Below are 14,388 nucleotides of genomic sequence, written 5' to 3' on the forward strand. Positions count from 1 at the left end.
AATTACACTTTAAAAACATATTCGTATCTTTTGAACTGATTTATAGTTTTTTTCATGAGACAATTAGAAACTTCAATGTATTTTGTGATAAAGCAACACAGCTGCAGCTGCATGCATTGTAGGATTGTCTCAACCATCTTTGGTGAAACTTTTGTTCATTCTTCTTCATAAAATAATACAAACTTAGTCAGATAGGACAGAGTGTGTCTCTGAACAAATTTCAAAGTCTGAACCAAATGCAAGTTCGAGCTCATGACACCAACATTAGCCCACTCTTCTTTTTTTTCTAGAAGCTGGTTTCTGCTTTGGGGACCTTCCTGCTCAGACATTTTAAACTCAAACACTGCATACTCCACATGTGCGGCATCGACCATCATTTCCCCTGTTCTGTTTACCGAACAGTAAAAATCCAGCGGCCACAAACCGACGTGGTTTCCCTCTGAGGCTCCTCGCTCCAGCCACAAGCGACAGAGTTTCATGAGAAATAATGCTAATAATGGGGGCAAACCGACGGCTCAAACGCTTCCTTCCCACTGCTGTTTGGGTTTTTGTTAGATTGCTCCTCTTATTACCAAATCGGCCGCTTACCCGACACTTTCTGGTGCCGTAAAAGTGGTGCAGCTGAACTTGATCTGTGCTCAAGTCAACGATGTAATTTATTTAAACCCCAAACAGGCTGAAAATGAGCGTGCCGGGAGCTCCGGGCCTTTATGAGCCCTCAAATACCGAGGACAGAGAGGTGGGATTAGTGGGCATAAACGGGACAGAAAAAGGAGCAGAGTAAGGAAGACAGGAGGTGAGAGAAACTGAGGAGGGAAATAACAAGAAAGTTGAGGACAAATGGGTTGTAGAGGCCAGCTTTTCTGTTCTCCCAACTCTGGATTCTTGGATAATGACCGGCCTACGGTGGTGCAGAGCTTCGCCTCGCCAAATGAAACAAGAGACCCAGCCAGCCTGATGTTTTTCATTTCTCCCCTTTCCTCAAATATATATATATATATATATATTTTTTTTTTTTTTCATTTGTGACGCAGCATCAGCATTTAATTTTTTGAAAAACCACACAGCTTTCCTCCCGTTTGCTGATCTTCTTTCTTTTGCCTATTCAGCAAGATCGCCTTGCCAAAGGAGGGTTTTGTGGGTTGCTAACCACTGGAGGGGATGTTTTCTGAGAAATCCCCTCTACCAATAACTCTTTGCTGCAAATTCACATGCTGACCTCCATGAATGACTTTTAAATCCTTTTTTTTAGGGGAAACATCTTTATTTATCAGCGACCTGCCCTTTATTTATCAGGAGATGGTGAAGTTGATAGGCGCAAAATATTTCCATCTAATTAATCTAGTGCTGTGTATGTTCTTGGATGAGTGCTGGTATGAAGGGACAGTGTGTTATTTCCCCATCATTTGGGGGCAAAGCCAAGAATAAAACCACAGAGAAGACTTTAAGCCTGTCCTCTCACGCACGCTTAGCAAATCTTGCAGTGCGGAGAAGCTGCTGTTGATCGGTTCTGTTTGCTCCCGATGAGGTGATGAAACAGGACTGGGACCCACACCACTGGGGATTTCTGGGATCAGTACACCGATTCTGTTTCAGAACGGATCAGACAGTCCGGCTTTGAAACAAAGAACATTTTCTGCTGATAAATCTGTATTTTGTCCTGACTTGACGTGTGACAACAGCAAAGTTGAAGTTTTGATTTGTGTTTGGGATCATTGGTCTGCTGGAGCAACCAGCTGTGTCCTATTCCAATCATCTAGCTGCAGGTTTTTGGGTGAATCTGGAGGTTTTCATCTTTATTTCATATTCAAAGCATTGCATGCTTCTGCCACCACCATGCTTGATATTTGGTAAATGTTATTTTTGGTCAGCTGTGGTTTTAGCTTTTAAACTCTCATGGATGCCATTTACCCATTATCCTCTTTCTTATTGTTGAATCATGGACACTGACTGCAACTGAGGCAGATGAGGCCTGCAGTGCCTTGGATATTGTTCTAGTTTTTCCTGTGACTTCCTGGATGAGCTGTCTTTCTAACCCTTTCCAGACTCACAGATGTGAACAACTTTGATTTCTCATCCCTTCTTGAATCTGTTTGTATTGGGAAACGATCTGCTGCTTTTTAAGATTTTTGAACCTACTTCATGTTGCAAGAGAAGTTCTATTTAACTTGTTTCTTGTTTCTGCAGGTCTAGCAGTAATCGGGACTGTGTGAACAAAAATTGTTGGCACAGTTAATACATCATTTGAGCAGGGAGCAAGTATATTTTCATAGGGCTCTGGTTGCTTTTTTTTCCTCAAGAATTGAAATCATGGGGTGGTCTGTGGTTTGTAGGGAGAGTGACTGCTCAATATACAGACAAATGAGTAAAATAAAGACTAGTAATGCAAAAGAAAACTTTAAAAAATGTTATAAAATCAACACTTGAAAGATCGTTTTTTTTAATTATTCATGTTACTTTTGTCTGATATTAAGATCTGGTTGATGATCTGGCAGATTTAAATGTGGCAGAAAAGCCAAAACAGAGGGAACGCGTAAAGAAGAAAATTGGTTCTTCACAACACTGTAGGTGCATATAAATTTCCGATCGACACTGTAAATTGTGCGCCATGTCATAAATGTTTCCTAAGCAATTTTTAAAGCCGCCCTTGAAAACTTTTCCAAGTTCCTTAAGCGAAACAGTTTGTCTCATTTACTTCATCCATCAGCAGATGGCAGCTCCACCTGCAGCTGCACCTTACTCCAAACGACATCCTGCACTTTGGACCGCCTGCGCTTTGCCCACTTATTACCAGAAAAAAAAACATATTTGCTCAGTTAAGTATTTCTGCAAACATTGGCATTGGAACAGAGTCCAGGTAGTCTGGCCAAGGGTGATGGAGAGATTTCCGCTCCAAGAAAGACATCACCTGCTCCTCGTTGTGGCAAAAGGAGCCAGAGGGTTCGACCTGCTCTGCACACGGCCTTTCTGCAAGGCCGTGTGCAGAGCTTTGGCTGGACGTCTCCGAGCTAAAGCGAGGCCCGTGAAACTTCACTGACATCTCCAGAATGTGTGGCTAATTGAGAATGTCAGCTCATGAGGGTTTTCTGACCAGAGGAGACGGTTGTACAGCTGTACAACACTTTGGGTTTGCAGGCCTGTAAATAACAAACCAGTGATTAATGGCATATACATGACAAATCTGTAGGCTGTTCTTATCATTATGCATTCTTTAAAAAAAAAACATCATTCTACAGCTCAGTAATGCATTGGGAGCATAAATCCAAGTATTTAATCTGTTATTTTAAATGTATTGTAAAACAAAACGGCCTTTAAGTCAAGTTAAAGGTATTTATTGTAACATTAATGATAAAAATAATTGTTAGTGATGGAAACATGCTTAGTAAGCCACTGCAGACTATTAGGGAGGCAACATTCCTGTCTTTATTGGTTATAAAAGGCCTGGCAAAAGTATTCACATCCTTGGAAACTGTTCTACGTCTTTTAGGTACATTTTAGTTTGTTATTCTGCGGGTTGGTGAACCTTCACCTAATTCTTAAGTCTTTTGGAGCCTCAAACGAGTTTTCTTCACGGATTGACCTGCGTTCAGATCCAACAACCCTGACTAGCTTCCCTCACCGTTTATCTTTCCATCTTGATGCGATGTGTTGAACAAAGCTCTGGGAGATTCTGTTTCTTTGAACCTGAAGCATTCAAAGAAACAGGGAAGGTTCAGACCCCTTAGATCCCCTGGGTTCAGGGGGTTTGAATACTTTTCCTCTGCACTCCATGCATGTTCAGCAGGGGAAGTTTTTCAGTAACCATTCCTCTTCTGATATGAAGGAAGATTAGCCATGATTTTCATAACAATAATATAACTAAAATGAGTTTCTAGATCATGAAGGTTAACATTTTTGGTTAAAAACAGAGATTACAAACAGGTAGATCTATTTATTTAGGGGGGGGTGGTTATAAAGACAATTGCACTCATTGGGTTTTTGTTTAGGGGGCTGAATAAAAAAATGCCACACTTTTTAGATTGTATTTGTAAAAAAGAATTAAAGCTAAACTGAATATGTTTTCTTTTCCTCCAAAGCAATAAGGTACCTCACACTACATGAAATTAAATGAAATAAAATATGTTGGAGTCCTCCCTCCTTCTTTCCCAATGACTGGATAGATGTTTGGATAAATACTAATGTAATGGGAAAAAAGGGGTTTTGGAAGACTGTGTGTATGAGATTGTACAGCAGATTATATGAGACAAATGATGAATTCGTGGTTTAGGAATATTTTGAAAATGCCTCAGTTTTCAGCCTCTTTCTGAGACATAATGACCAAGAATGTCTGTGCTGCGATTTTAACCATGCAGATCATTTTCTGCTCTCCTAGAAGGGGTCCAGATCGCCCCTCCAGACGCAGCATGTTGCTGCGAAAATGCCAAACTCTCCCGTCCAAAACAACGGCGCTATTCAACAGGCAGTGATTTAAAGCTCTGCAAATATTGGCTGTGCCGGCTTTCACTGGCAGAGACTACTGTTTAAAAGAAGAGGATGTGCTGGGTGGGGTCCGCCCTCTTTTACCTCTATCAAACTGTAAACCTGTTGGAAATATGTTTTTATTTATACACACAGAGAGGCAAGTTTCTGCTCCGGACAGGACTGAAAGAAGCAACGAGACGATTTAGATTTTCCAAAAGAGACAGCTCGCATATTGAGAGGTGGGCCGACTCCCACAGCCGGCTGACAGCCCCCCCCCCCGCTCTATTCAGGCTGACACGCTGGTATTGTGATGCCAGCGGGAAAGTGTATGGCTGCCTGAGTGAGGATGGCAGAAGAAGATGAGGACAAACAATGGAGGGGAGAGAGAAAGACGAAGGGAGAGACTAATGTAGGGAGGGAAAGCGAGGAGGCATTATATATGATGACAACATTTACCTCCCTGCAGTTATTATCAGTATCCCCACTCAGGGAGCCCCACTTTACCTCATTTAGTCAGAAAGTGATTAATTAATGACAAATGACTGTGCTTTTATCTGTACAGGAGAGGTGTAAGAAAAAGCACTCTTATTTTCAGGGCACATTTAAAAATAAATCATCAAATATTTTAAACAGCAATAAAAAAAAGGACTTAGAAGTTTTGGCTTCTTGTATCTGGGATCTCATTCTTTCTGTCACAATTCACATCTCATGGTGAGAGTTGGAATGTAGACAGACCTGCAGATAGAGAGCTTGGCTTTTGACTCAGCTCTTTCTTCACCACAGCAAACTGGAGCAGAACTCGCATTACTGCAGAGGAAGACCTGGTACTTCTGTCCATCTTCTACCATCAGTCATAAGACAGCCTCTGTTCGAAGCCCCATTTTAAGATGTAACAATATTTGTTACATTTTCAGCTGGTGCAGTTCCCGTTCACACTGCACTGTCAAACAAATCAAACCAATTGAGAAATCTGTTTACCGTATTGCTTATAGTATCACTGCACTAAAAACTGCTAAAGGAAACAACGCAGAAACCTCTGCGGAAGACATTAGCTGTGTTTCCATTGACCATATAGTCGCTCAAATTGGAATTACAAAGCTACATTTTATTAATGGCCTCACATTTTCAAATTAAAATGTGTGTATTTTACAAAACGGCAATGGAAAAACGTTTTTCGCATCACTCGAGTCATGTGATCAACAACCAGATGTTACTACTGGTGGAAAAGACGAAGAAGACAACAGGAAGTGGTAGGAGGATGATGGCGCAGCAGGTTTTTTATTCATGTGTGATTTTAATTGCATTTCTTATTTAATGGAAGCACCACAATTGACCCTTGAGGCTGACCCTCAAAACCATCATTTCCTTTTAACTGGTGGCTCAGTAGAAGAAAAGGGGCTTCCTCAAGATGATTTCAGTCAAGAACAGACACCGACTGCAGCGATTTTGTATTTGCATAATTAACAATTTTGCATCTCATTAAATATTTACACCAAGAAAAAGGTGCAACCTCTGTTAGTCAATACGCCCTCTTCAGGGTTGGAGTACAAAACCTTTTGCAAGGGTTGGGTTGCTTTGAGTCACCACATGGAAAATAATATTTCTGGGATCAGATTCATGATGCATAGCAGCTGGAGAGATTGGAGCAGCAGATGAGGGCTCAGTGCATCGGTTCACCTCCTGCAACAGCCTACCATCAGTGGTGTAGAAACCAGCATGGTTGACCCCAACATGGTGTGAGCAGTGACCTCAGAGTTAGAAGACGCCAAGCTCATCTAGGCAGCTTTGCAATCATCTGTTTCCACTTGGATTTGAAGATGGAACAATGATACTTCTCATATTTTAAAATGCAGAAAACATCTGTTTGAGGTTGGTCTTTAGTTAAATGTGGAATCTCCCCTCATTGATCCATCAGAATTAAATCCACCCCGTCAACAAGTCTGATTTATACGTGCATTTTAAAACCCCTTTAACGTGTCAGGCCTGCAGGGAGTGTGAACTGTTTTACCAATAAATCAGCCGATCCTACTCAGATTATTCCAGCTTCATCCCCAGGATGCCTGAGCATACTGTATGTACATAATAATGTGATGCTTGTGGGTTATTTCCACCGTGTCCAACAGTGAGTTGGATCAACTTGAAGCTCCATGTCAAAATGCATTTTCTACGCTCCTTTAATAACACAAGCTAATCACTTCAGCTCCGTCTCTGGGCGTACAGTGTCTCCGCTCATGCCCTGCATCCCCAGCGAGGGGTTCCAGAGAGCGCCGCAGTGACAGTGTGCTGAATTTGGGTGACAGGGCCCCAGTGGGAGTGAGAGAGAGTGGGCACCGCCTCCCTTCCCTCTCTGCTTTTGGATAATCCCCAGGAGAAAAGGCCTGCATTTAGGGCATGATACGCTTAATCCAGGAGGCCCTCGTGGACAAAAGGATCCCGGCACTTCCTCCAGCCTGGGAGCTTCCGCTGGCGTGGGTGCCAGTACAAACATGAGCCTATATTACACATCTGCATTACAACTGAACAATGACGATGAGCAGAAGAGTGGGCATGAGGGAAAATCCAAGGATACAAACAAAAACACGCCAATTTGCACTGTACTTACTTGATGCCAGTCCAAACAAGTAGCGTTACACACATGTAAAGGCCAGATAGAGTAAACATGCTGCACATGCACACGCACGCACACACACACAAGCATAGAAACATGCAGCAGTAGCTGCTCAGCTGTGGGCTGAGGGAGTGTTTACATTCTGCCCTCTGGTATAATAAAGCAAGGCTTTGCGTGCAGCGCGTGCAGATCTGCTCGCTGAAGGTCCGAAGAAGGAAAACAAAGATAGAGATCAAACACGTTGCTGCCTACATAAAGTTTCACATTTACAAACAGGAAGACGGCGTCACATACTGGCCCCTTCATACCTGCGACTGATGCGATCTGAGCGCATGCTGGTGGATGACAGCCGCCCTGAAACCGAGTGTCTCTGTGTTCATATCATTTAGAAAACAGACTAAAATAAGCAAATCTGATTGAGCGCAGAGGCAAACTGTGAAACATAGTCGCTCTTAGATTTATGTAAACAGTGGAGGGATTTTTTTTTTTCTTTAATTCTTTTTCATGATTTCCACATGCAAGTTTGGGAAAATAGGGAAAACCTCAAACTTGGAGACTCCTCGTCTTTCATTCCGGACTTGTTTTTTTTTTTCTTTTATTATTATTATTTCATGCTGTCTAATCTTCTTTTCTCAGCCTATTATGAAGCATTTTCATAAAGCCACAACACATCATGAGAGGAGGAGGAATGTTTGAAGGGTTCACCACTTCCTTAATCTTTATTTTCACCAAATGCAATCCTACATCCTAGAGTTCTGGTTAGAAACATCAATGTGTATAACTTTACATAGACACCCACTAATTTTTAAATAAATGCCTACAGAGTTCCAAAGCATCAACAAGCTTCTCCCATAATTCATGCTGGACCTTTGACCATAGAATCTATTCATTCTTTTACAAGGAAGAACTCGACTTTTAAGCACAGTCCACACATTTTCACTATGTTTTAAGTTGAGGTTACCCTTAGGTGTCCCTTCCAGAACCAGTTCTAGCCTGTTGGAACAGACCTATTGTTTCTGTGGCTCCACCATTTAGCTCTTTAAAATTAAGTTTATGTAGCCTTCTTTCATTATTATCCCATTAACTGTTTATTTGTTTATTTAAGGATCCCCATTAGTCTCAAACGTAGCAGAGACTATTTTTACTGGGGTCCACATCAACGTTACCATAAGAATCCTTTGTGTGCAACTGGTAGCATAATCAGAATCACAGCATAAGCATAATGTACACATTTTGTACAGGGAAGAGTGATAGTTTGAGAGAGGAGTGAAACTCTAAAAACCAACCTTAAACAGAGGAGGTGGCCTCAGGTTTCATCTTTCTAACACCGACTCGTTACCTCTGGCAGTTTCACAGAAACTAACACTTTGAGACGTTGAGACCAAAAAACGTTGGAATTGATGGAGACTTGGAAGGATTGTCGGTGTTAACGATGCCAACGGGGAATTAAATAGAGCCGGGGTGTTTGGATATAACGATGGGGTGTGTTTGGAGGATTCAAGGTGAGGCTTTCAAAGCGGCGGATGCTGTACCCTCTGTGAAGCAAGGTGGTGGGAGCATCATGCTGTGGGTCCGTTTCACTGCCAGTTGGTGTGGTGCGTCGTAGGAAGTGGACATTTCAACATAAATTAGGAGCCAGATGCAACAGAACAATGATCCAAAGCTGGTCTCAGCGCCGGTGCACGTTTATGTTTCAGTTTGCTGTTTTGAATTTCAGTACCTGAAAATGCCAACGTCGATGTGTTTGTAACCATCGAATGATGCTTCTGTGTATAAGAGGATCGTTTTCTGCTTTTTAGAAATATTTTATTTATTTAAAAAAAAAAAAATCACATTTGAATCAACTAAGTGCAATTTATGGGAAAGGGATAATTTAACATGTTCCTGTCTGATCAGTGAGACGTTTAAATCTACAGATGTTGACCCTTGGCTGAACGGCGTTCCAGCAGCAGATCATGGTCCTCTTACTTCATAAGAGTTATAGAGTGTGACACAAGTATATATCTTGAAGCATTAAGGGCTCATTATAAACTCCATGGCTGGTCTGAGCCACTTGTTTTTACAGTGAGAGCTCCACCACAGAACTGGCTTCTGCCCTCAACCAAAATTTAAAGTGCTCTTGACGGTGCCAGGAGAGTGAGTGTGTGTGTGTGTGTGTGTAAGCATGCCTAATGTGGGAGAGAAAGAGTGCATCCAACACGGCTTCTAGCCAGCGTCAGTGTTCCTGTCGTGAAGAATTAGCCTGTCAGTCTTTTCTAATTTCCCTGGACATGGACTGCTCTCAAACTCAGGCTGGTTTTAACCTGGAAAGGCCCGACTCCACATTTTGTTTTCAGAAACTGAGGTGAAGACAGCAGGCGAGTCAGGCCTCACCAGAGTCGCTGCGCTGGGTCAGGCCGACAGCAAGCCGCTCGCATGACTGAATGCGAGTTAGAGTTTTTATGTTACTTTAACTTTTTTCTCATTTTCTCACATTTCAGCCATAAACTTGCGTATTTATGTCTTTAGATGAATCAACACAAAGTACTTAAATTAACTAAAGATTTTATTCCAACTCTTGGTGTTTATCAAGCTGCTTAAGTCCAACTCACCCTGGATTAAAATGTATTTTAAGTAGAGTTGCCGTTATACCGCAATCATAAAAGGAAAAATACTCAATGCTGTTTTCAAACACCACAGTCAATAAAAGTCTCAAAAGTCAATAAAATGACTTTTGAGTCATTTTATTTCATTTATATCTGTAGTGTCTGCTTCCATTTGCCTGCCAATTAAAATAAATTCTATTATTGATGGTCAAATAAAGGATCACTTCATACTAAACTGGCATGTATTTCAAAACACAGTTCTGGACCGTGTCATCTGTCTTTCTGGTATTTTAGCTAAATATTTTTATTTTCTGGTCAACTACATTAGCAGGGTACGTTGCACTAGTTTGCTTTGCTGGTTCAAAAGACTGACTCCTACATTCAGACTCAGTCCACAGAGTAGGATGAGGAGCTCTGTCATCCGGAGGAACTCAAAGTTACCCGAGCTGAAATCATCAGAGAGCTAAATTATTGAGTATGCAAATTGTTTATTTGGTTTAAACAAACAAAAGAACAGAGAGACTATATAAAGAAAATTACACTTAAAACAGAAACATGGTTTAGGTAACCTTGCACATGAAAGTCATTAAATTACTGATATGAGACAATAAATGTGTTTTTTATTGAATAAAAGTGAAACAAAGAAGACAAATAGCTGACTTTCAAAACAGAGCGTGTCGTTAAGGAAGCAGTGAAGTCAAACTGGAGTCAGGTTTCCAACCCGATGCTGGTTGAATGTAAAAACTTCAACATAAAATTTAAGGATGGTTTAAAAGAAAAGAATTCAAGCTGATTATCGTCTCAAAAAAACCCCCATTCAGTCCACTGGTCTTGGAGCAAGTCAGAAAATCATCTCAATAAATTACATCATCACTGAAAAGGTAATTTAATTCAGTAATTTAATTAATTTGGGCGATTATGGCCTACAGCTAATGAGAACCACTAATTCCTCAGAAAAATTACACCCTCACTTAAGTACAACAGCATAAGAACCAGCAATCACCCCTGGATGTTCAAAGTCCTGTTATCAAGCATAATGATGGAAAGTTGAGTGGAAGGATAAAGTGTGATGAAAAAAGCAACCTGTGCCTCCATGCAACGTTGTATTGACGCAGTAGATAAAAAAGGAACCTTGATCAACTAACGAGCTTGCATATTGTAAAATACATAGATATAAATTTAAGTAGGTCAACATTTTTTAATTTAGTATTCCTTAATTTGATTTTTTACTGAAACACTTTTCTAACCTGAAATATTCATGCTTTTTCACATTTCTTTTGCATTCTGAAAATTTAAGCACAAAAAAATAAATAAATAAAAATTGAACCTTTTCAAGAATTTTCATTAGCCTGGGCTGATTATCTCTATATTTTACAAATCCTGAAACAACACACTTGATAAAGAGCTGTTCCCTGCTTTTGTTGCCATCTGGATTGGCTCAGATCAGCTCCGTTTCAATGCTTTGACACAGTTTGTAAACTTTTATACATTTGTCCTGTTTAAAAATGATTGTTTTTAAACAGAACAATTGTCTGACCCCGTAAATTCGTGCTCAGTTTAAACACCAGAGGTGCAGGATAAAACAATGATATTAAACTGGGCTAGAAGCCAAAAAAAAGACAAAAAACAAAATGACCCTTTAGGTTTCCTTAAAATGCATGAATCCATCTTTGAGATTTTAATATTGTTGGGTGAAAATTTTCCATAAAGTGAATGAAAGATAAAGCTATGTATATGTACATATAAATAACAAAAAAGGAATATGGAAATAGGAATCCTCTGCACTAACATTTTTTGTCTCGTGTATAATTAATGTTCCTAAAGAATGTTTTTTTTTTTTTAGCTGCAAGCCATAATCATCAAAATGTCACTGTTTGCAAAACACTACTTTCTGATTTAAATGAGCTTTTCATTGATATTCTTATTGACTGGGCTGCATGTATGATTAGGTACCTGCTCACAGTAGATTGTGTTGAAGCAAGCGTAGTGAGGCTACAGCAGGGAGCTCTTTAAGAGACAGAGGAAACCGATGATTCTCCAGGGCGAGGTGGCAGTGGGACGATGCTCCATGTTCAGGAGCGGTAGAGTAAGATCCTTTCCGCGCAGTCCTGACCAACCAAGCTGGCGTACTCCTGCACCTCTGCCGTGTCGCTGCGGCCCTTGAATTTGCAGCTGTACACTATGTAGGGCATGACGGTGCGCTTGTGCAGCACCAGCGCTCTGCCCACATCCTTGACCGCCTGAGAGTCTCCTAGACAAAAACAAAGCACGTATAAAAACAAAATCAGGACCACTGTGGACGCATCCAACCCCATAAACTTTGGTTTTTATTTTTCTCTGCTCATTTGAATTAACCTCTGAGTGCCTTGGCAAGGATGCCTCATTATTCCGAGAAGCTGTTGGAGGGAATCTAACTCCCCTGTGCCTTCAGGTTTGAGTCAGCGCGTGAGACGGATAGTTAGTTGGTGTTACTCACAGAGCCCGTGCCATTCACTGCCAGCTACCTTGTCTGCGTGTGTCCAGAAGCTACGAGTTGCTCTCTGGAGACTCGGATGGAAAAAAAGGTGAAAAATGTTGACCCTCAAACACTTAAACGACTGCCTCCAAGAGAGAGAGGCTGAGCCAAGCCGCTAACAGCTGGCGCCAAGAGGAGGGGGAGGAGGGCACAGCAGGGAGCGCCCGGCGAGCCAACCAAACTCAAATATACTCTGCAACAGGTAAGAAGAACGCATGCCAGTCTCAAAGTGCAGCACGAGCAGAAAACAGACTCATTTTCTTCTCTTATTCACTGGAACTGCTAAGCTACTTAAAACACACGACTCTTAAGATTTGCAATTCAACATCTGAAGTTCAGACCCGATGGTTTGGTCTATTAGAGCAAATAAGGAACGTCATCAGGTTAGTGAAGTCAAAACAAAGAGGAAAGTTTTTAATTTATGTAATTCAGAGTTTCACCGTTTAAACACTGGGTGGTGTAAAATAGAGGTGAAGACGATTATGAATGAATTTTAACTTGATTCACGACATACAATTTCAATGTAATTTATGTTGAACAGCACTTACAATTCTGTGTCTGTGAAAGGTGCTTTGTAAATAAACTTTAATTACTTAACTGCATTCATGCTTACATTAACTAACATACAAGTGTACTGCCTTTATTTATTGGTATCAGAGGGAAGAGGTTTATAAAATCCCTATTAATAATGTGAAACTTTGTGGTTATAATGTAGCTAAGCGAAAAAGGGTTGAATGGGTTGGAATACTTCCGCAAAGCACAGCAAGCTACCTTAAGGCAAGGAGAAATGTGTTTTTATCCTTTAGGTAGAGTTTAAAAACTCTCCTGGAAACTCATATTTTATTTATTAGCTGTGTTTCCCTGGAGTGCAGGGATACAGCTAACGATCCACTTCTTGAAAAAACTGCTGAGTCTGGAAATTGAAGAATGGTGGAGCAATGTGACGAAGAAAATCAGCGGTGCATTACGTTTCCTCACGAGGGATTTTAAAAGATGTTACGCAACTCCCCAGTCGCCAGTATGCTGGTCCATGAAGAATTAATGTAAGCTGAGGGGATGAGAGTGAAAATATTTAAATGTCTGATGCTTCCTAACTTAAACTCACCTCAGGCTAAGGGTGATTTGCCTCCCTATGTTTCTCGTCACAGTGACAGGACACTTTAACAGTAACCAGAGTTACACTCATTCGCTCAATGGAGATATTAAGAGGTGAAGACTTTGCAGAACACAGTGGGTAGCAGCGCGCGGCTTTCAGATGGTTCATTAACCGCAGCACTAACACTGAACAGAGGGGCCATCTCTCCCTCCTACTCCAGAAAAGCCAAACATCCGCTCCTCACATAAACAACTTTCCTTTTCTTCTTCGCTCGCTCCAACCTCCGCCTCACTTTGCTCCTCACTTTGAGCGGATCCAGATCCTGTTCCTGTTCCTGTCAGGCCAGCCGGACGTTCAGTGACACGCCGTTCTGAGGTCGCAGAGCCTTCGAGGCTAGAGTTCAAGGGTCAGGGGGAAGAGGAGTGTTGAGGGTCAGGGCTGAGGTTTGGGGCCCTGACACCTCGCCACGCTTCTCCTTCTCGTCCTTTCCATCCCCAAAGTTCTTAACACCGGATGAGGGTCAAAGAGCCATTGGGTTATGACCACTTCCTGTGACCTAATGTTGAAGATCCAAAATGGGACTTTCTTTTCAAAAGGAAAAGGCCACGATGGCAGTGTTGTGTATGAGAGGTCCATTATTTGACAGCGGAGGCCCAAAAGTTTGAATGCTGTTAGCAGCTGAAAGAAAAACTCTCAATCTGTTTTTGACCAAGAATGTTGACCTCACTTCTTTTAATTTTAAAGGATCTTATTGTCATTATTACTATGAAAATCAAGGCGAACTTGTGTTCAAAGCAGGAGAAGAGCAGTAGGAAACCATGGAAAACGATGAGATCTTGACATTTAAAACCAGCGCCATATTTATTGTCAAAGCAGAGTCTGTTTCATGACTTTCCAGCTGCTGCCAGCATGGGATTTCATCTACTAAAGTCTGCGTGATTATTTCAGCTCACATTTTAGTTGTCAGGCTAAAACAAGAACAACGTAAGACATTCACCTTGTTACAGAACAATGCCCACAGAGACACAGCCAGAATGGTTTAGATTAAATTCATGTGTTAGAATGTCGTAGTCAAAGTCCAGACCTAAATCTGACTGAAATTGGGGCAACTATTAAACATACA

At 41.2% G+C, this 14,388-nt stretch overlaps 1 protein-coding gene across 3 annotated transcripts in view; it reads right to left on the minus strand.

Moving 5' to 3' along the window:
• Positions 1–11,313: 11,313 nt before the first annotated feature.
• The window catches only part of ate1 (arginyltransferase 1), a 54,810-nt gene continuing 51,735 nt past the window's right edge, over positions 11,314–14,388 (minus strand). For all 3 annotated transcript variants that reach the window (XM_015049405.1, XM_015049402.1, XM_015049404.1), the window contains one exon: positions 11,314–11,905. In XM_015049405.1, coding sequence (XP_014904891.1) covers positions 11,727–11,905 — 179 coding nt within the window. In that variant the 3' untranslated portion in view covers positions 11,314–11,726. The remainder of the gene's footprint in view (positions 11,906–14,388) is intronic.

The sequence above is a fragment of the Poecilia latipinna genome, unplaced genomic scaffold, assembly GCF_001443285.1.
Source record: "Poecilia latipinna isolate Pla-1442-1.1 unplaced genomic scaffold, P_latipinna-1.0 Scaffold945, whole genome shotgun sequence".
Lineage (NCBI taxonomy): Eukaryota > Metazoa > Chordata > Actinopteri > Cyprinodontiformes > Poeciliidae > Poecilia > Poecilia latipinna.